Source organism: Aegilops tauschii, chromosome 6, assembly GCF_002575655.3.
Source record: "Aegilops tauschii subsp. strangulata cultivar AL8/78 chromosome 6, Aet v6.0, whole genome shotgun sequence".
NCBI classification, from domain to species: Eukaryota; Viridiplantae; Streptophyta; class Magnoliopsida; order Poales; family Poaceae; genus Aegilops; species Aegilops tauschii.
Genome location: NC_053040.3, coordinates 409,972,075 through 409,994,786, shown reverse-complemented (window position 1 = coordinate 409,994,786; position 22,712 = coordinate 409,972,075). Strand labels below are relative to the sequence as shown.

Genomic DNA, 22,712 nt, shown 5'->3' with positions numbered 1-22,712 from the left:
GTTCAAGAGAACGGGGTTGATGGAGTCGTACTCGTCGTGATCCAAATCACCGATGATCCTAGCGCCGAACGGACGGCACCTCCGCGTTCAACACACGTACGGAGCGGGGACGTCTCCTCCTTCTTGATGCAGCAGGGGGGAGGAGAGGTTGATGGAGATCCAGCAGCACGACGGCGTGGTGGTGGAAGTAGCGGGATTCCAACAGGGCTTCGCGAAGCGCTGCGGGAGAAGGGAGATGTGTCACGGGAGGGAGAGGGAGGCGCCAGGGCTTGGGGTGCTGCTCCCATGCGCCTCCCCACTATATATAGGGGTGGAGGGGGCTGGTTTCTTGCCCTCCAAGTCCATTGGGACGTTGGCAAAGGTTGGGGAAAGAAATCCCATCATTTCCCTTCCCCACCGATTGTTATCCCCCTTTTTAGGGATCTTGATCTTATCCCTTCGGGATATGATCTTATTCCTTCTAAGGTGGGATCTTGGTGCGCCTTGACCAGGGGTGTGGGGCCTTGCCCCCACTACCCACGTTCATGTGGGTCCCCCATGCAGGTGGGCCCCACTTCGGAACCTTCTAGAACCTTCCCGGTACAATCCCGAAAAATCCCGAACATTTTCCGGTGGCCAAAATAGGACTTCCCATATATAAATCTTTACCTCCGGACCATTCCGGAACTCCTCGTGACGTCCGGGATCTCATCCGGGACCCCGAACGACTTTCGGATTTCCGCATACTAATATCTCTACAACCCTAGCGTCACGGAACCTTAAGTGTGTAGACCCTACGGGTTCGGGAGACATGCAGACATGACCGAGACGACTCTCCGGTCAATAACCAACAGCGGGATCTGGATACCCATGTTGGCTCCCACATGTTCCACGATGATCTCATCGGATGAACCATGATGTCGAGGATTCAATCAATCCCGTATACAATTCCCTTTGTCAATCGGTACGTTACTTGCCCGAGATTCGATCGTCGGTATCCCAATACCTTGTTCAATCTCGTTACCGGCAAGTCACTTTACTCGTACCGTAATGCATGATCCCGTGAACAAACACTTGGTCACATTGAGCTCATTATGATGATGCATTACCGAGTGGGCCCAGAGATACCTCTCTGTCATACGGAGTGACAAATCCCAGTCTCGATTCGTGCCAACCCAACAGACACTTTCGGAGATACCTGTAGTGCACCTTTATAGCCACCCAGTTACGTTGTGACGTTTGGTACACCCAAAGCATTCCTACGGTATCCGGGAGTTGCACAATCTCATGGTCTAAGGAAATGATACTTGACATTATAAAAGCTCTAGCAAACGAACTACACGATCTTGTGCTATGCTTAGGATTGGGTCTTGTCCATCACATCATTCTCCTAATGATGTGATCCCGTTATCAATGACATCCAATGTCCATGGTCAGGAAACCATAACCATCTATTGATCAACGAGCTAGTCAACTAGAGGCTTACTAGGGACATGTTGTGGTCTATGTATTCACACATGTATTACGGTTTCCAGTTAATACAATTATAGCATGAACAACAGACAATTATAATGAACAAGGAAATACAATAATAACCATTTTATTATTGCCTCTAGGGCATATTTCCAATAGTTTGTGCTAGCCTTCTTAAGGCAATCTTGTTTAACTTATGTCTGTACTCAGATATTGTTGCTTCCGCTGACTCGTCTATGATCGAGCACTTGTATTCGAGCCCTCGAGGCCCCTGGCTTGTATTATGATGCTTGTATGACTTATTTTATTTTTAGAGTTGTGTTGTGATATCTTCCCGTGAGTCCCTGATCTTGATCGTACACGTTTACGTGTATGATTAGTGTGCGATTGAATCGGGGGCGTCACAAGTTGGTATCAGAGCCGACTGCCTGTAGGAATCCCCCTTCCACACTCTTGGCCGAAGTCGAGTCTAGTCATTACAAAACTTTTACTAACATGGATGTGTGTCTTACGGGCTCACGTCGCCATTGGGTGGTATTAGGATCTTTTATTCCTCGTCTATACTCTGGGACTCTGATATCTCTTCTATTCGGGTTAAATGATTTTGCTAACTCTAAAACTAGGATCTCGTAACTACTTCCTCCCGGAGAGCCCCTTCATTCCAGATGATGGCCTGATTCATTAGAAGACCCCAATGATACTCTCCGATGTTATCCCGAGAACTTGTGTTCATTGCGTTTGCAATTCCCCTTCCACCGTCAACCCCTATAGATAACTACATGCACTTGTCATTCTTACATTAGTCCCCAGTTGCTCTTGCTATTACAAGATACCCCGAAATACTCGTTGTTGTTTCGAGAATCCTTTGAGCTTACTGCCCTGCAGTTCTTGCCTAATGAATACCCCCACGGATAAATCCTCGCACTTATCGAGTATCCGTTCTTTCCCCATTGTTCGTATGATTCACAAGATACATTGAAATACTACCCGATCTCCCGATAATCCTCTACCCGCTATTACTCTACAAATACTTGTCTGATTGCATTATGGATGCGTTCCATATGACTAGCAATATTCATAGTATCCTTCGTCATTATCATTGCGAGTCCCTTGATTCAATATGTTGCGAATTCTCGCAATCCTCAATGAGGTCTTAGATTCTTCCTTCCAGCTCAAACATCATTTTAAACATGAGCTGGATCTCGACCAATCAAATTGTCGTCGTTTGTACCCCCAAGCTTACTCAAGTTATCCATCCTTAATCAGAGCGTTTGCTTCTGATCCCTTGATTTGGAAATCATAAATTCCTTTACATGTGAGCTTTGAATTAGCCAGTTGCTTCTATAATCCAATGCCTTCACATTGTTTCATCCTCTGGTTGTGTGCCGATACTCATATCAGCTTCGCTATGGACCGCCGGATCCTTTGTTGAAATATCATCCGACAGTGTCCTTCGTATACAAAAACATCGAGAAGTTCTTTCCCTGATATATAATGCCTTTGGCAATTTGTATCCTCAGCTTTGATAACCATACTCTACTTTCGAGCTTGTACTATTTACTCCGAAGTTTGTGGTATCTGTTCCTAAGATGCCACGATGGGTTGAACCAACGCCTTCCCTAATCTGTGTGCACCCGAAAGATTTCACGGGTCATACATATCTAGTATTACACTAGGTAAAACTTTCAACAACTAATGTCATTTTTGAAATACGAGAGGTGAATGAATGATTATGCATTGGAGAAGTGGGAGTCGACCTTGAACTTTGTGTTCATGCCCATGGACACGATGTAGATCTTATCATGGAAACTTCTCTTAAATTAGTTATTCCCTTGGTATAAGTTCATATTATATCTAGGATTTGGTCTTTTGCAATCGTGCTTTCGACCATATTGTCTTTTTTGGGTCCCATTTCTCGGACGATTTAAATACTTGCCATCTCAGATCAGTACGCCTGCCCAACCTCTATTTTGATCTACCTTCGAGTATTACCCCCTGGTATCTCGAGGATATCACCCCCATTGCACTACATGTTATGAATTTCTGATGAAGTAGTAGCTTTCCCCGTCATAGTCACTCCACGAGTTCTGGGTTGTCGTCAACCGAAAGCACCGGGTTGTGAATCAAATCAACACTGAGATTCAGTACTCCCAGTACTTTGTTGTTGATAATTTTAATACTCAGTCACGTCATTCCTAGCCTGATCGGCTACATCATTATCGTGCTAATTTTAACTGTGCTACCTGGTCCTTCTTCTCGGAGCACAATTTTTGACGTTGAGCTAACCTTACGTCGATCTTCCTCGTCTTATCATTTCACCTCAAACAACAAGCCTGATTCCGAGTTGGTGTCGTATCCGTGGTTCCAATAATCTTATGCCACATCAGTCCTTTTGCTTGTTTTAGTCGCTGTTCGATTACTTCTTCGTGGAGCCTCTCGACAAAATTTGTCGTGATCATCATCAACATTTTGAATCTTTCCAGGATACCAATCGAATTCATGATGATAAGTACCACCCTCGTCCCTTGGTAATTTGAGTTACCATCGACAACATCCTTACCTTCCTTCCGTCACAAACTTATTCATGTTATGGATGCAACTTGATATCCAGCTTGTAATATGTTCTACCTTGAAGTATTACCATCCTTTACGTCAAGGATGTTGTGAGAATTACTCCACCTCTTAAGAATTCTTGATATAGTGATACTTCTCACAAGCACCATCCTTTCTTGATCCCCATATTGGCTAACTGGGAATATCGACAAGTGAACGATGCTGCTTGGACTCTGTAATTCAAGCAACCCCGTTGCTTTGAAATTAATGGCCGATAGTTCATCCTCAGACTATTGGTTATTGAATCACCATTCTAACATTGATCATGCTACATAAGCCCATATTCCGGGTGCACTTTTCAACCAATGTTTAATTGTGTATGTTTTCCTCGAGCATACCTCATTATATCATTTGATCCAACAAATGTTATCTCCCTGATCACATAATTGTGGAAATCCAACTTGTTGGAATTCTCGATGAATTGTCGCTGAGTCCATCAGCCAACTCCTCACCCTCTCCTTGATTTAATGATGAACTCTTGTTTCGAAACTCGCTTCCATATTTAATTTCCCGAGAATCTTCGATGTCATCTTGTCAACTTGTGTCGCACCTTTTCTCCTCGGGCATCCTGAGTCTGAGGTATCCTGACACCAATCAGATCTGAATCTCGGTCAGATATGATGGTTGGAACATATATCCAAGAGTTATAACATTGGTCTTTATATATGACCCGGTAAGATGATGTCATGCCTAGCACACCTGGCCTGAGGCCCTATTGTTATAGTTTCCTTTTTAGTAAGATTATCCATTTCTCCATGAGGAAATCGCAAGACTTACTCTATGAGTGTTCCTGATGGATCCTTTGTGTATGCAAAGTCCAACCTTTGCTTGAAGACCATGTCAATGCTATCTCGAAGCATGTCTGTGGTACTCCGAATTTCAATAAGAACATCTGAAGCACAATGCTAAATTTTATTTATCAATTATCCAAACACTGTTGTATGGGTAATGGCATGCAATTTCTCTCCCCTTACCTAAAGAGTCTAATACATTATATCCTGTCATGGATATCATGCTCTGCTTGTCCTTGGGGAGGATATACCCTTGAAGTATGTGCTTAAACACATTTTCCTTTCCATTGTCCTGTTTAAACTGAGAATCATAATTTTCCTTTCCATTGTTTGGTTTAACCTTTCTTGTGATCTATATGATCTAAGCAGCAATATTCTCCTGCTTATGTAAACACCTCGGTGTACAATTCTGTTAGTAAGACCCTGTTACTATTGTTGAAAACATTCCGGTAACCACCGATGGACGAGAACTTTGCCTATTGGTCTGCCTCGTTCGACGAGCAGGAAGATGGTTCTCTTCGTCCCTCGCCCTTGGTACTGATGTTGTTGCCGACATAACTGACAGGCTACCCTCTGACATGCCTTGCTATCATGACCATGCAAGATGTCACCACTCCTCCTACTTTTATCCCACATGGTGGGCCCATAACCCACAGTTCCACAGGATCGAAACCTAACTCTCCTGTACACCACCTGTTCCCAAGGTTGTTCCTCGCGCTTGACTTCGTATGTAATTCACGGACCACCTGTCTAGTGATCTATTCTGGTATGAGGCGCAATACCTATTCTCGTTGCCCTGAAACCCTTTCACCTTCTGATTAGGCATCGAACGATTGCCTATCTGTTTGAAACTTCTCATGGTACCTTCTTACTTTGCTCTCGATATATTCTTAAGTTTCAAATTGAGAGATACTTATGCTTCTTCCCTGAGTTAACCGTCTGATGCTCGATCTTGTTAGAATCCATCCATATAGAGTTTTCCCTTCTTACCCCTTCGTAAGTACGGTGAAGATCCTGAAGGAAGGACGACAACTTCACCATGATGACCTGAAGCAGAGAAATGAAGACGTCAATGTAATGGATCGACCTGTTCGAGAAGAGCAACCAAGACCGAGAAGATCCGTTAGATTTTTCGTAACCCAATCCCTTCCCCCTTACTCCCCTCCTAAATCTCGAGACGAGATTTCTTGTAGTGGAGGAGAATTGTGACGCCCGGATAATTAAGCTATAGTAAACCTCTGCTACTGATGCCACGTCATCTCGGTTACTGTAGATAAACTCGCGTTAGTTCAAAACGATTCAAATTCAAATTTAAAATATAGGCAAACAACAAAAGTTTTCAAATATAAGAACTAAAAATGTTTGAGATGTTGCAATTTTTTCACTAATTGACATGTAGAAACTAACATCATTTGACTCACCGATTAGTCCCTAGTAAAATTTAAAGTGGCCCAGCAACAACTAAAATAGCCTTTTAAAAATAAACAAATGTTTATGTATTTTCCAAATCACTTGAAATCTTGTGTGCTAGCTCAAAACATTGCGTACTAGTTATGTGACAAGTTTTAGTTTGGGGTATTAAATTAAAATACAAAGCGATGAAGAAAATTACAAGACAAAAAATATAAAAGAAAAATAAACAAAAGAGGAAGACCACCGTGCACTATAGGCCTAGTGCTACAGTGGGCAGCCCAAGCCCACCACCAGCCTTTTTCTCCCTCCTCTGTACAGTACAGAGAGGAGGCAGAGGCTTGTGCGTGGCGGCCATCCCCGCCTCCATGGCCATCCTTGCCGCCGTGTCGTGCATCCGGCGAACCCCTAGAGATGTATAAGAACACGCCCACGCCCCCGACGAACCCTAGCTTCCCCCTTTCTCCCCACACGCGCTGCTGCTCTCTTCCCCATCCACACCCGACGCCACCGTCGCCGTGCCGTCGTCGTTCGCGCGCACCGGAAGCTCCCCGCGCCACCTGGGGACGTCGAGGAGGACCGCCACTCTCTCCTTCGTCCGTCCCGGGGGCCAGCTCAAGCTAGGACAGCGCATAGCCTCGCCATCGCCTCTTCTTCCCGCCATGATCGCCGCGCGTCCCCGCCATCGATCTCCACCACCGGGCCTCCCCGGCCATCTCGAGCTCGTCTACGACCTCCCGGTGAGCTGCTCCTCCATTCCCTCCTACTACCCCTTGCTTCGTCGCCGTATCGTCGTCCCCGTGCTTCGGTCGCCATGGTCGAAGCTTCGCGTCCGTGCGCACTAGCCTGAGTAGGGCCCCGTCCGCGTGCACCCCTGCCTGCCAGCCCGCGCCCTGGCCATGCCCCGCGCTCGCCTGCTGCCTTGGTCGCCCGCACCCCGTGCGCCGCGCGCGTCCGCAGCCGTTCGCTGCCGGGCTCCCCTGCTGCGCCCGCCTGCTGCTGCTGAACTGCTCCTAGCCACGCTGCTGCTGTTGGCTGTGTTGCTCATGCTTAACTGCTACTGCTGATGCGTTGCTGCTGCTTGCTACTCCGCTGTCGTTTGCTGCCGCTGCTTGCTGCCTCCAACGCCGTTGCCTGGTACTGCCACTGCTGTTGGCCATGGCCACGGTCATGGCCGGGTTGTGTGTGTGTGTGTGTGCCGTGTGTGGCCGGCTGTGCCACAACTGTGTGCCTCTGGCCGGCCCTGTGTAGTGTGCCGTGTGTGTGTGTGGGTGGAGCGTGTGTGTGTGAGGCCATGTGTGTGTGTGGCCGGTTGGATCTCTGGATGAGGCCGGCCCTGTTTAGGTTAATAGATAATTAGTACTAGTAGTTAGGCTAATTAGTGGTTAGGTGTAGTGTACAGGCCATATGGTTAGATAAGATAAATTAGATAAAAATATCTAAGCCTATGACATGTGCGTCCCATTTAATTAGGTTAGTTTTATTTATTTTTAGGTACAGCCTGTGACATGTGGGCCATGCATACGCTTTTGACTAGTAAAATTGACTTGGTCAATTCGGATTAAACTAAATATAATAAATCATGAAATTTCAGAAAATACTTAAAACTTTGGAAAATCATAAAAAAATTAACCGTAACTCCGATGAAAATACTTTGTACATGAAAGTGTCTCAGAATTTCGAGACGAATCCGAATACGCAGTCGGTTCGTCCGCCACACGTCCCTGCATAGCGAACATGTAACAATCCCCCTCCATTTCATCTGTCCGAAAATGCCAAACACCGAGAACACTTTCCCGGGTGTTTCCCCCCTTCGCTGGTAGCACTTAGTTCTGCGTTAGGTCACCCCTAGCACCGCGTATTGCCTTGTTATGTTTTGTGATGCTGTGTTTGCTCCGTATTTACTGTTTCTTCCCCCTCTTATTCTCCGGTAGACTACGAGACTGACGCCGCTGCTGCCCCGATCGACTCGTTGTTGACGACCCCTTCTTGCCAGAGCAACCAGGCAAGCCCCCCCTTTGATCACCAGATATCGCCTATTCCTTCTCTCTACTGCTTGCATTAGAGTAGTGTAGCATGTTACTGCTTTCGGTTAATCCTATTCTGCTGCATAGGCTGTCATTGTTGCTACAGTTGTTACCCTTACCTGCAATCCTAAATGCTTAGTATAGGATGCTAGTATTCCATCAGTGGCCCTACACTCTTGTCCGTCTGCCATGCTATACTACTGGGCCGTGATCACTTCGGGAGGTGATCACGGCCATATGCTATATACTTTATACTGTTACCTTACTTATGATACTGTTCGGAGATGGGGGCTGAAGGGGCAGGTGGCTCCATCCCGGTAGAGGTGGGCCTGGGTTCCCGACGGCCCGCGACTGTTACTTTGTGGTGGAGCGACAGGGCAGGTTGAGACCACCTAGGAGAGAGGTGGGCCTGGCCCTGGTCGGCGTTCGCGGTTACTTCATAATAACACGCTTAACGAGATCTTGGTATTTGATCTGAGTCTGGCCACTGGCGTATACGCACTAACCAACTACGCGGGAACAGTTATGGGCACTCGGCGTCGTGGTATCAGCCGAAGCCTTCGTGACGTCAGCGACTGAGCGGCGCGCGCCGGATTGGACTGGAACGCCTGCTAGGCTAGGTCTGCTTCCGTCCGCCCTCGCAACATGCAGGTGTGCAATGGGCGATGGGCCCAGACCCCTGCACCATAGGATTTAGACCGGCATGCTGACCTCTCTGTTGTGCCTAGGTGGGGCTGCGACGTGTTGATCTTCCAAGGCCGGGCATGACCCAGGAAAGTGTGTCCGGCCAAATGGGATCGAGCGTGTTGGGTTATGTGGTATACCCCTGCAGGGAAGTTTATCTATTCGAATAGCCGTGATCTTCGGTAACAGGACGACTTGGAGTTGTACCTTGACCTTATGACAACTAGAACCAGATACTTAATAAAACACACCCTTCCAAATGCCAGATATAACCCGGTGATCGCTCTCTAACGGGGCGACGAGGAGGGGATCGCCGGGTAGGATTATGCTATGCGATGCTACTTGGTGAACTTACCATGTACTCTCTCCTACATGCTGCAAGATGGAGGTGGCTAGAAGCGTAGTCTTCGACAAGATTAGCTATCCCCCTTTTATTCTGGCATTCTGCAGTTCAGTCCACCGATATGGCCCTTTACACATATACCCATGCATATGTAGTGTAGCTCCTTGCTTCCGAGTACTTTGGATGAGTACTCACGGTTGCTTTTCTCCCTCTTTTCCCCCTTTCCCTTCTACCTGGTTGTCGCAACCAGATGCCGGAGCCCAGGAGCCAGATGCCACCGCCGACGACGACTCCTACTACACTGGAGGTGCCTACTACTGCGTGCAGTCCGCTGACGACGACCAGGAGTTGTTTAGGAGGATCCCAGGCAGGAGGCCTGCGCCTCTTTCGATCTGTATCCCAGTTTGTGCTAGCCTTCTTAAGACAATCTTGTTTAACTTATGTCTGTACTCAGATATTGTTGTTTCCGCTGACTCGTCTATGATCGAGCACTTGTATTCGAGACCTCGAGGCCCCTGGCTTGTATTATGATGCTTGTATGACTTATTTTATTTTTAGAGTTGTGTTGTGATATCTTCCCGTGAGTCCCTGATCTTGATCGTACACGTTTGTGTGTATGATTAGTGTACGATTGAATCGGGGGCGTCACATGCGCCTAACTCGGAGGCACTGCACTGCTGGGTGCGGGCCCAGGGGCTGCCACGATGGACAGGAGTGCAACGCCGCCGCGCTAGGCGCTGCACAATAGGGTGTGGCGCCGGCGTGGCGGGAGCTACACAAAAGGGTCAGGGGAGTGAAATAATTTCGCACCCAGTTCATTCTGTGAAATGATTTCGTTCCGAGATCAAAATTGTCAAATTTACCGGAGTTGGGGAATGAGACGGCTGCTGTTTTACGATTCGTATCACCAGGTGTCGCCTTGGGAAGAGGGTCGCACGATCAGCTTTGTACGACCCGGTCGCATAGGAAAAGCTTCGCGCCGCAGCCCGCAGGGATTGGTTTTCAGGGGGCGGCGCACACGCCTGTGACGGCTCAGGACAATACGGGCCGTTTGATTCGACGTTTAATGGCTGAGATTAGATTAACGAAACTCCGATGTGTCCCGTGCAAGTCGCAAACAAGCTACTCATATTCCTCGTACCATCGTATTTGGGGTCGATTTACTAACAAAAAGAGTCCCTGCATTGCAACGAGAGAAGAAAAATACCACGCGACATGCACAAAGCTAGAGTCGATTATCAAGTCGGGAATGGATCGATTTGACAGACAGAATGTTAACCTGTCGACTGATTAACTATGCGGAGGCTGTACGGGCTCGGCGCGCGGAAGGTGGCCTTCAACGGGCTGCCCCTGCTGGGCTGCATCCCGTCGCAGCGCGTCAAGTCGGCCACCGGGGAGTGCATAGCCCAGGTGAACAGCTACGCCGTGCAGTTCAACGCCGCCGCCAAGAAGCTGCTCGACGGCATGAACGCCAAGCTGCCCGGCGCGCAGATGGCGCTCGCTGACTGCTACTCCGTCGTCAAGGAGCTCATCAACCACCCTGAGAGAAACGGTACGGTAACATCGACGGCGCCGGCCAAGCCGTTCCGGTGCGTCGTGGTCCGTGCCTGGCCTCCTCTTCTTTTCTTCTGCGCTGGTGTTCGTTGCAGGGTTCACGACGTTCGACACGTCGTGCTGTGGCGTGGACACCAAGGTCGGGGGCCTCTGCCTGCCGGATTCGACGCCCTGCCGCGACCGCAAGGCGTATGTGTTCTGGGACGCGTACCACACCTCCGACGCCGCCAATCGGGTCATCGCCGACCGCCTCTCGGCCGGCATGACGACCGCCAGCTCCGGCTCCAGCTCCTCGCGCCGGCGCGCCAGGGCCAGCCGCGGTGCCGGCTCCTTCTCCTTCTCGCCGGGCTTAAAGATTTAACCCACATTGATGTTGATGGATTTCGCGTCTTTACTCCAGACAGTGTTTCAGTTTAAACTGTGAGATCTGGGTGAAATACCGCAATTTATACGAGTTGTTTCATAGCGAAGGGGACGAAATGTATACGAGAATCACTTTTACACGGGGCCTTTTCTCATACATGGTTCATTTTGAGAATCGGTCCTGCATGTGTCTATAAATAGCTTGCAAATTTCTACTCTCTCCGTCCCATAATATAAGAACGTTTTTGACACTACACTAATGTCAAAAACGTTTTTATATTATGGGACGGAGGGAGTACTTCCTCTGTTTCATAATCCAGTGCATATAAATTTTTCTGATAAGTTAATCTTAACAAACTTTTCTTGGCAAAAAAAATTTCTTAACAAACTTTGACAAAGCTTAAGAAGGAAATTATCCATATCTACAATGCCAAACATATATAATATGAAAAGTTAACTCATGATGTATCTGATGATTGCATTTAGTATTCCAAATGTAAATATTGGGTCTGTCTAGGGCACATCTAGATGTGCCCTAGTTATTGCACATCTAAGTGACTCACTCAAACTAGAAAGAAAAAGAAAAAAGACAAGAGAAAACGCTTGCACGAATCTTAGCATAAAATCAAAGACACAAGACTTAGGTGTGCGATATTTAGAGCACATCTAGATGTTACTCTTTAAAAATGTTCAAATTTAGAATGTTTGACTTTTGAAAAAAAATCTATAGGCACCACATTACGGAACAGAGAAAGTATGATAACTTTGTTTGAATTGTGATCTTAGTCGTGAAAGAAAAAGAGTGATTTCTCGAGAAAATATCCGGTAAAAACCAAATTACAATAAAAATAATATCCGAACAACACTTGGAAGTTTTTCAGAAATTCTGGGAAAAAATAATATGTTAAGAGGGTGATGTTTTATTAGCATGTGAAATTCCAAGTTCAAACATAAATTCATTTATGAGGTATGACAAAACAAATTCATTAATGAACATTGATGTTTACTGTTCAACACTATTCATTGTTGAATTTGTCCTTTTCAGATCGCGTAAATGAATTTGTGGCTGAGTTTGGAGTTTACATGTCTATATGGTTGTTTTTATCCTGACACACCTAGTCTATGGAGAGATTCTGATGGGTTAAACATTGCCCAATGGTAGGCATGGTCCTCTGTAAGGTATGGGGGCGCTCGCCATGACTTTGTGATTACTGTATCCACTACATTTGAGTAGTTTGGTTGCCCTAAATCTCGCCTTTGGATTATGATGCCAACAGTGGCGGGTCTATAGGGTAGACAGGGTGGGCCGCCGGCCACCCTGAAATTTTGAGTCGACCCATATATATACCATAGCCCATAAGAGATTAAGGGATGGGCCCGAAGAAAAGAAAAGCCCAGTAAACACAATGGCAACTCGTCGCACGGTCGCTCTCGCAGTAGTTTTCGCCGAACATGAAGAATAATTCTAATATCTTTTTTTCCGTTCATTCATAGGCACATTGCAGATTTAGGGATGATTCCCATCAAGAGCTCAACAGTAAGTGTGGGCTCTTCTGCGACTGATATGAAGTGGAACCCTCCATCGAGTGGATTCGTAAAGATTCATGTTGACGCAGTAGTGGAAGGCATGGTGATTGAGGTGCATTTGATGATGTATATCGTTCGAAGAATGGTGATTATTTAAGTGCTTCGGCTGTGGCAATCCCAGACTTGACAGACCCGGAGATATCGAAAGCGATGGCTTTGCAATGAAGCTTGTTGCAACAGACTGTATATCCACTCTGAAGCATGTTAATGGAATATACAAGAGGCCATCTGAAACTATTGTCAGAGAGATCAAAATTGAAGTGCTCAGGCTTTGCTTCAGTGCAAATTATTCATGAGAAACGAAGTTTAAATGTTGAAGCACATAGTTTAGGTAGAGTTGCTACTACTCTGGATTTTGGTCGGCATGTTTGGCTGACAGAAAGACCAGATATTACTGTAAGTCCTAGTGGTCGCATTTATCCTGGATTTATTTCAGAATTTCTGGCGATACGCGTTCGGCGGGAGAAGATGTTTCCATCGACTACGAGGCGCTTACGGTGATTTCGTAAAATCTCAAGATGATATGCCGGGTCAGTCTCTCAAAGGTGCTTATAGGGATAGGGTGTGCGTGTGTGCGTTCATAGGGGTGAGTGTATATGTGTATATATGAGCGCTTGCGTCTGTACTGTATTAAAAAGAAAAAAAATTCAACCCTTCAAAAAAGAACCGCGGTAGCCTTTTGCTCAAAAGGAAAAAAAAGACCCTGATAAATCTCAAATGTTCGGATTTTAAGTAAGTCAACCTGAATCTTTTTTCATGACAACTTTAGTTGTTAAAACACGGCAATTTTGTCCTGGTTCTTTTTTTTCAGAAAATTTTCATGTATGCCAACCTCGCGTGAATTAAAGTTGCGATGAAAAATGTTGGGATTGCCACGCTTAAAATCTGAAGGGATTTATCATTTTCGAAAAAAAAATGCCGCGGTAGCCGGGGGAAGCCGCTGCGCACTGCCTCCCGTCCCCCTGATTCCCCTCGCGACTGCTCTGCACTCCCACCGATCTCGCCGCCCTAACTCGCCGGCGACTCTACTCGACACGCCCCGCCCCTGCCCGTCGCCAGCGCGCCCAGCCGGCAGCCCGCAGCCGCCCAGTCCACGCTCGGCAGTGGGTGCCCCGTGCCCGGCACCCGGCCTTGTGTAGCTGCAGCAGGCCAGCAGTCAACCGCCCGGCCCGATATGAGGTATACGTTTGATGAGATTTCTGCATGTCCCTATTTCTGTTTACTCGTCACTCATTGCTCGTCGTGCTGCCACCTGCCAGTACTTCTCGGTACGAATTTAGGTGCAAATAGCCTGCTCCCTATGCGTGGAGAGGAAGAGGAAGGACACTAGGAACAGAGAAAGAGATGGGGAATTCAGAGTACATGTATACTCATATTAGTGGTGTATTCTTGCTTTGGTATGAGCACTCTGTGAAGAAGATGGACCAGCACTCGAAGGAAGAGCCCTTGTACCAGATAAGGTTGCAGCTGTAGGAGCTGATGATGAATTTAATTTCTCCTTTGTGTTTCTTCTATTTTGTTGAAACGCAAAAATAAAATGGATGCATTAGCGGAACACATTGACAGTAAAACAAAAAATAAACATGCTTAATACCTTGTGTTTATGTTTTCTCAACTGCAGTCCCCACCTCCATGGAACTTCATAACTGGTGTACATATATGGCTTTGTCTCTTGTCGTTACTACTCCCTTTGATCCATATTACTTGTCGCTCAAATGGATGTGAGTATAAATTATTGTTCCTACTATAGATGTATCTCTGGGTTTTGGGACTTCAAATTGTCCCTTCCTTCATCTGGTTCGCTCTATGCCCTTTTCCTCTTTGAAAATAGGAGGGTCAATGTCTCTCGTATCAGTCTTCGTCCATGCATCTGGTCTAGGCACATGGTATATCAGTGGCTTGTATGCTTTCAAGTATGTACATTAGACTTTTTAATAACTCATGGACAAAGTCTTGAGGGTGCTGGTTTGATTTATATATGGCTTAAACCAACATGGTGATAAGGTGTTGTTATCATGTCTCATTTCCTACATCTTTTTTAGGGGCATTTCCTACATCCACATGTTCTTTCTACCAGATTCACAAAATATGTTTTTCCCCCACTGTTTACTTGCCACGCATTAGGACCAGCACACAAACACTTGTAGTTCCTAGTCCCCTTGGCCTCTTATGATTTTTCTATGTATAAGTAGAGGTTATTATCTACTCCCATCTAGCATTTTCTCCATCAATTTTCTTCCCATTGGACTTAACCATCATCTTTGCCCTAATGCATGCAACCATTATCTTAATTGGTCTCCCCCTAACATCCAAGGTCATCCTGTTGAACAACTCATTTAGGTTGTTAGCAACTATATCAACTGAAGGTTAGTAGACATAGCAACAATATGTGGTACCTAGTGTGTAATAATGAAACCCGACACAATTTCTTACTAGACGTCTCTTTGTTTAGCCACATAGATATACATTTTTCTTTTTGTAAAGGGTGATTTTATTGACTTATAGAGTCGCATCAAGGGGATATAAGCATAACGAGTTCACACCCGGACTCTATAATTAGGATGCACACAACCGACATCTCGCATACACGCCAAGAGGAGGCAAAACACATAGCCAACATGACTAATAAGATGACTACAAGGGAGGACAGATCCACATACATATCTTCTACATATGGAGTACATTCATTCTGCCCCATAGACGTATGTTTGCACGCCCATCAAATCCATGAACCAACACATGAAGTCTTCGGCATGCATGATGCACATATCTACATGGACCCTTTGTGCACACAAGCTGTCCGCTTGCCCTGTAAATTTATATTTCATACGTGATACCAACCTTGAGCAGTTGCCCGCGTGGAATGGACAACATCTTCTCCCCTTTCCGAGAGTTCTTCCGTAGGAAGTCGAAGATGTAGTTTACGGCAATCTTTTTAAGGAGGTTGGAGTGAGGCTTGGCCACCACTTCAGTCTCCCCAAGTATGTACACCACACCATTATCCACCTCCCGTTGGATCACCTTTTGGTCCTCCTCTATTCTTAGCATCTCCTCTAGGTTCATCTTGGCCGTCTAGTTCACGTGAAAACAAGTAGTAGTAACAATCAGATCCAGCCAAGTTCAAAAACATATAGTTTGTAGTACGTGTTTTGATTGTTCACCTGAAATTGCGGCAGCCGGTTGCTCATACCAACTTGATGCATTGTGAGCTCAGAGAAGGACTGGATTGGTGTAAGCATCTCCTCGGCATGGATGCCATGGCCATGCCCCGAGCGCCCCGAGCGCCCCGAGGGCTTCTTCTCCCATCTAAAGCTATCGATCCGAATGCTAGGGTAGCTTGTCCTGAGAGGCTCGGCCGTACAGTAGAGGCTGAGGTCCCGGACATAGTACTGGAGGTACTCGACGAGGGTGGCCACGAAGTCACCGGCCATCTCGAGGGTGTCCCGGTAGCCGTACCGAGCGACGCACCGGAACACCATGCTCTCCTTGGGCTCCACTTGCCGGAAGAGGAAGCGCTCCTGAACGTCGACGTGCGGGATGGGCAGGTGCTTGACGGAGATGAAGACGATGACGGAGTGGACGGTGGGGATCTTCTCGATGAGGTGGGGGAAGATGGGCGGGATGCCCTGCACCAGCTCCGTGTAGAAGAGGCCGAGCCCCGGGACCCGCTTGAGGTCGTGGCGCTCGAGAAGGTGCTTCACCTCGTCGGGCGACACCGTGTGCTGGAGCTCGTACTTGTACCGCTTCACGTGCACGTAGTGCCACACGATCATGATCACCATGAGCACCGCCGACATGGCCAGCGGGAAGTAGGGGCCCTGGGTGAACTTGTACAGCACCGCCGACAGGTAGACGGTCTCTGTGGACATGAAGACGACGAAGAAGGCGGCGATCCACCAGATGTTCACCTTCCACACCAGGAGCATCACGATCGTCATCAACAGCGTCGTGATCACCATCACAAGAGCCACACAGATCTCTGTTCAAGCACGCGTCATGTCCGTTAGGCCACTGAGATAAGCATGCATAGATTTCTGTCATGGTTTAAATAGCGCGCTATAGCGTTTAGAAGTGATCCTGGGCTAAGTGACTTTGGTCCAAACACATGAACAAACATTTTAAATAGCACACGTAACGTTTAGATGAGGTCCACCGCTATGAGGCATGACCCGCTATTTAAAAATATTTTTTCTGTTCAAGCATGTGTTGGATGCAATTTTTACCATGTGCTTTGGCGATGAAACCGGTTGTCCTGAAGCTTATGGTGACGATACAAGAAGCCACGCAGAGGAAGAAGTTGACTTCAGGGATGTAGAGTTGGCCCGAGTAACGCCTTGACGTGTGCAGTATCTTCACCCTCGGGAAGCAGCTAAGTGTTTGCAGATGTGACATAGTCGCGAAGGCGCATGAGACCATGGCTTGGCTTCCGATGACCGAAGCCAGAAGCGCGAGGACGAACGTCGGCCAGAACAAAGTGCCTGCAATTGCTCAGGAAATTTTATTTAGTTTCTCATGCATAACCTCAGGATGCATAACTTATACTCCAGGCACTTATGGAGTAGAATAGTAGTAGATTAGTGAGGTATCTTGTCGATTACATACTTGGAATGGAATTGAAGAAAGCGTTGGATATTGTCATGTCCATGTGCGTCCGGAGGTAAGCTGCTTGCCCAATATAAGTGAGCAACACGGAGGGGAGTAAGCCAAAGCTAAAGCTCAGCTGAAACAGGGAAAAGGTTGTTCAGTTCAGTCTTCATATATATTCTTGGAAAATACTAGAATTTCCTACATACAGTTCACCATGTAGAGGTCAGTATAAGAAACTCCACTAATCATATTGAAAAGGTGACGGTCATATTTAGGAAATAAACAACTTGATATATGGTATACAAAGTCATAATAGTTCTACTACCCCAATCTAAAATACTCCCTCCGTTCCGAATTACTTGTCACAAAAATTGATAGAAATGGATGTATCTAGAACTAAAAATACGTCTATATATATCCATTTATGCGACAAATAATTCCGGACGGAGGGAGTAGATGGCATTCTAGAAAGTTGTAGTCAAACTTCTTTAATTTTCACTGTCGCTATTGAAAAGGATTATTGTGATTTCCAAACGAATATATTTTTTGTAAATTTTTCAAAGAAGTATTTTGTAGTTATGAAGTTTACATGTTTGGGTTAAAAACAATAGCCAAAGTTCCATCTGATAGACTCTATCCATACCAAAAACCTCGTGGAACGGTGGGAGTATCTTCAGAACTTTGGCAGTCAAAGGAAATCTTCCTATTCATCTTTTTTACAGTTATAAGAAGAGAGCTTCAAACTTTGAAGTGGTCAAGGAATCTTCTGTCTAAATATATATCATTATCCCTCAACATTGTGTAGTGCATCATGTAGGGGTCTCCCTGACAGTTTTGTTTCAAAAACACATGGCATAATGTGTAATTGTGGCAGTCAGAGAGGATGTTATTTATACCTGAATTGACTTTATGCTGAAGTAACCTAGATCAGCAAAGAGGGCTTCCGTGCCTGTCACAAAAGAACAACTCTGTCAAGTTCAGTAAATGCCCCCCACAGAAAGAAAGTTCAGTGTGTGCAAATTGTGCTTTCATAAGATTTTTTGCTAATAGTACAACACCACCTGAAACTGGCCAGTGTGGAATTTTGTGAATGCAGTACCATATATGCTATCATCAGAATGATAGGTGCCTTTTTTACCTGTAAAGCAAAGAAGGATTTCACCGAGCGAAACCCATCCCTTCTTCTTGTTCCTTCGGAAATAGTCGAAGATGTACTTGGGGTTGAAGGCCCTCAGGGTGCCGATATCGTACTTGATCAGGTTGTAAAGCCCGATACCGGCGATGAGGAGAAGCCACACGACGACGAGCGGAGCAAACGTGTAACCGATCTTGTCGGTCCCGAGGTGTTGCACCGCGAAGAACAATATCAGAATGCCCACTGTGATCCACACTATCTGATCTGTTCAGAGTAACCAAATCATATCATCAGGAATCAAATTCTGAAAGAAGAAAAAAAAATGCAATCTGTAGAAATGCAGGTCTTTATCGAAAAAAAGAAATGCAGGTGAAAGTCGGTCAAAGTCGTTTCTTTCCCAGATCTTTGGGGATTCATTTGCTTGTTTTTTACACTACCAAGGGGGGTCAGCAGCAACAGGCTGGCGCTCAAAGTCCTATGTCAAACTTGATCCTGATCTGGCTTTTTATTTTTATTTCTTGACAGCTCGGTCTAGTTCTGGTTATTAATAACATGAAGACTAGTTTGCGAGCTAAACGTGGAGAGGAATTAATAGCCAGTTGAAACGGTCAGAAACTGCAACTAGTTGGTTTAAACTGAACTGTCGTAGCTTGCAATTTTGCTCTCATGGGAAACGTGATCTGAGACTGTACGTGTCATGTGCAAGCAGTCTCCATACAGGGCAGGCTATGGCTGACAGTAGCCATGAGCTGGGCACATTTCCCATTTGACTTCCCAGGTTTAACTGATTACGCACACACTCACATATAAATCGATTGAAAAGGGGAGAGAATGCGTGTAGTACACATCTCAGTACTGCATTTCTGTGTACCTGTTGTCAGGTGAGGCGCTCTCAGTCGCAGACCGTTGACCGCAGATAGTACTGAAACATTTACACGAGCAAATTCGTTAGAAAAACGTACAAGGTTATTAGGCGGCCCCTATCATATTCTGATGATAAGAAAGCGAGGAGGAGTACCGGAGATGGGAGGGGTTAGCATGCAGTCGCTGATGGCGAGCGCCGTGGCGAAGATGGTGAGGAAGAAGAGCGTGAGCTTGGCCGGCTTGCTCGTCTCCAGCAGGTTCTTCATCCACTGCGCCCTCCTCCTCGTCGCCGACAGATGCCGGTGGCTAGACACGAGGTCGTCCTCCGCCTGCTGGTTCGGGATCAGCGCCACCCTCGCGTACCTCGAGATCAGCGAGTAGAGCGCGAACGTTCCCCCTGAAGAATTGAGAGTTCAAAGTTCAGACTGATACGATGGTCTCAGATGAGTGACACATTGATTGATTGATTGATTGATCTGTGTGTGAGAGATGATGGTTGGCACGCACCATCCCCGTCGTCGTTGGCGTAGAGCGCGATGAAGATGATCTTGACCATGGCGAAGAGCAGGAAGCTGTAGATGATGAGGGAGAGGACGCCCAGCACGTCGTCCTTGTGCCCGACACCGTACTTGAAGGTGTTGGAGAAGACGTAGAGCGGCGACGTCCCGAGGTCGGCGTAGAGGATCCCCACGCACTGGAAGCCCAGCCGCAGTGTCCTCACCCAGTTGTCCTGTTGGTGCGCAGGAGTAACATTTACAGTATGAAAGCTTGGACTTCGATCGACATATTATTAACAATTCTTCTACCTAGAAACTAGAGCATGCATATGCAGGTGTACTACATACAAACAACTTGATAAGGCTGTGTCTGTCCGAGTAATCCAACTTGATAGATAGGAGTAACATTTACAGTAAGTGCTGTAAAGCTTGGACTTGGATCATCAAGATGTTATATTAGAGCAACAACTTGACAAGTCTGTGCCTGTCCGAGTAGTTCAACTTGATAGGTAGGAGTAACATTTACAGTATGAAGCTTGGACTTGGATCCCACATGTCAATTCTTCTACTCCCTTGCATATGCAGGTGGTATAACATATAAAGAACAAACAACAACTTGATAAGTCTGCCCGATCGAATAGTCCAAGTCGTGGAAAACAACGTACGGCAACTCTGAGAAATCTCCTTGCTTGCTCAACCACGTCGAACAGCAGTAGGAACGCACTATATGCTTCCTCTCCACGTACCACCGTACGTACCATGCTCGGTCACACGCTCGTTCCTCCTCCACCCAGCAGCAGAGACAGGATAGGAACATTTCAGTATCAGGCTTGGACTTGGATCGACATATTAATTCTTCTACGGGAGTACGTACCTAGTACTACTAGAAGGTAGAGCATGCATGCATATGCAGGTGGCATGACATAAAGAAGAACAGCAACTTGATGCTACTAAGTCTGCCCGAGTAGTCCAAGTGATGGAAAACAACGGTACGGCAGGTCTGACAAATCTCGTTACTTACTTCTTCAACAACGTCGAACAGCCGTAGGAACGTGCTACCTATGTATACGTGCCACCATGCTCGGTCACACGTTATCTCCTTCCTCCTCCTCCCAGCAGCTTCAGCTAGGGCGCGGAGGCGGGAGCATGGTGGTGGTGCCGTTCATCGGTGGCACTGTACGTCGTGGATTCAGTTACGTACTACATAACCGCGCGACGGGCGGCGGCGGCCAGTCGGAACGGCGGGCGAGGAGGATGAGGAGAGAATGCTAGCTTAATTTGACGGAGCAGCGCATGCGCAGAGGAGGAAGAAGCCACAGCCCACAGTGGGTGCTGCGGTGATTCGCCGTCAGGTTAGGGAGGTGGAAGCTACGGCCAGGCGGACACAGCGAACTCGGATGGGCATGCATGCGGTGATTCGCCGTCAGGTTAGGGAGGTGGAAGCTACGGCCAGGCGGACACAGCGAACTCGGATGGGCATGCACCATGGCGCCATGCAGATTTGCAGTCCGACTAGCCGAGGCGATGAACATAGACAGTAGCTAGGATAACAGCGCGCTAGCAAGTTCACCAACGGCGTTGCCATGCATGCATACCTGTCCATGGTGTCCGCCGTGCGCGGGCCTGGTGGCGTCGCGGTAGAGCGAGTCCTGCCGCGGCACGTCCGCCGGCGGCACCTCGAGGTCGCCGCTGTGGGGCACGATCTCCAGGGTGCTCCTCGCGCTGGCCATCGCCATCTCCCCTTTCCCGCCGCTGCGTACTACCTCCCCTGCCCGCGCGTGTGCCACCACTTATAATGGCCTTTATCTGCTGCTTTGCTTCGCTTAGCTTACGTCCCTGCGGAGCTCATCCCGTTTCGGGCTGCTTATACCGCCCTTTATAAGCGCAGGCGGCCGGCCGGGAGGCCGTGCACTGACCTCTCGTTACTGACTTGTCTCGCTTCGCTGGCTGCTTTTGGGTTGCTTGCTTGCCGCAACAGTTTACCAGCCGATCGATCGATCGATCACGCACGTCGGTCCAGCGTCAATGTTGACTTGCTCCACGACTCATTAATTTTGGACGGAAAGTCGCCAATGGCGATGTATCGGCCGACGCCAGCGCGCGGGCGACGTGGCGCTCCGTCGCTCGACTGACTCGCCCGCGGCGTCGTCTGCGGCGAGAATAGTAGCCAGCTCTAGAGACTGAAATCACGCGTGCCCGTGCGCTCCCGTTGGATCAGAAATCTGCGGCTGGTTCACATGCATGTGTTAATTTTTTTTTACTAGTAGTAGTATAATCAGAAGGAAGCGTGGATAAGGGTCCAAAACTAAATTTCGTCCTGCCTTCCGTTTCGAGGAAAAGACGATCGTCCTGCGTGTACCATGGGCTGCTAAGCCGCCGCTTATCTATGTGGTAAGTCAAGATAAACTGTTGCGACCTGGCTTGACGGGACTTCTAAAAGTGACAATTGTATATGTTTATGTTTTTCTGTGATTTTGTTACAGGTTTGCAAAAAGAAACTCAAAAAAGGTTTACTAAAAATGACTTCAAACAAAACTTGTATACGTTGTAATATAATATGATAAGGAGGGACTGCATGGTCTAACCGAATGAAGTGTGGCATAAGTTTTTTGTAATAAGTAGACTTAAGATGAAACCGACTTCAAATTAACAAAATCACCAACCAACCAAGATGTCTTGGTGGCGTCAATGGTGGAGGACCTGCCAAGGCTCACGTAGGTGGAGGTCGTCGTTTGGCGTCGTGGTGGCGTCGATGGCGGAGGACCTGCCAAGGTTGTCACCTCAATCTGCTCTGAAGATGGACCA

The 22,712-nt window shown here is 47.1% G+C and overlaps 2 protein-coding genes across 2 annotated transcripts; one reads left to right on the top strand and one right to left on the bottom strand.

The window, feature by feature from the left end:
• Nucleotides 1-10,616: 10,616 nt before the first annotated feature.
• On the top strand, nt 10,617-11,235 carry LOC109745269 (GDSL esterase/lipase At5g37690-like). Its single transcript, XM_020304400.1, has 2 exons — nt 10,617-10,872; nt 10,970-11,235. The coding sequence occupies exons 1-2, from the start codon at nt 10,617-10,619 to the stop codon at nt 11,233-11,235; spliced, it is 522 nt and encodes a 173-aa protein (XP_020159989.1).
• A 4,148-nt stretch (nt 11,236-15,383) lies between these two features.
• Nucleotides 15,384-21,759, bottom strand: LOC109745277 (probable potassium transporter 16). The gene is made up of 10 exons (XM_020304406.4): nt 21,503-21,759; nt 19,918-20,140; nt 19,565-19,807; nt 19,418-19,468; nt 18,550-18,810; nt 18,308-18,360; nt 17,427-17,544; nt 17,048-17,302; nt 15,986-16,803; nt 15,384-15,896 (listed from the first exon to the last, which is right to left on the bottom strand). Exons 1-10 carry the CDS (start codon nt 21,641-21,643, stop codon nt 15,642-15,644), a joined length of 2,418 nt encoding a protein of 805 aa, XP_020159995.1. The 5' UTR covers nt 21,644-21,759; the 3' UTR covers nt 15,384-15,641.
• Between the last annotated feature and the right edge of the window lie 953 nt (nt 21,760-22,712).

What these genes read in the sequence shown, in the direction of transcription:
- LOC109745269 (XM_020304400.1), top strand. Translation starts at nt 10,617, where the DNA reads ATGCGGAGGCTGTACGGGCTCGGCGCGCGGAAGGTGGCCTTCAACGGG. An exon ending in CAACCACCCTGAGAGAAACG is followed by an intron (nt 10,873 to 10,969) that starts GTACGGTAACAT and finishes TGTTCGTTGCAG; the next exon opens with GGTTCACGACGTTCGACACG.
- LOC109745277 (XM_020304406.4), bottom strand. Translation starts at nt 21,643, where the DNA reads ATGGCGATGGCCAGCGCGAGGAGCACCCTGGAGATCGTGCCCCACAGC. An exon ending in CGCCAACGACGACGGGGATG is followed by an intron (nt 19,808 to 19,917) that starts GTGCGTGCCAAC and finishes TCAATTCTTCAG; the next exon opens with GGGGAACGTTCGCGCTCTAC. An exon ending in TTTCATCGCCAAAGCACATG is followed by an intron (nt 16,804 to 17,047) that starts GTAAAAATTGCA and finishes GTGCTTGAACAG; the next exon opens with AGATCTGTGTGGCTCTTGTG.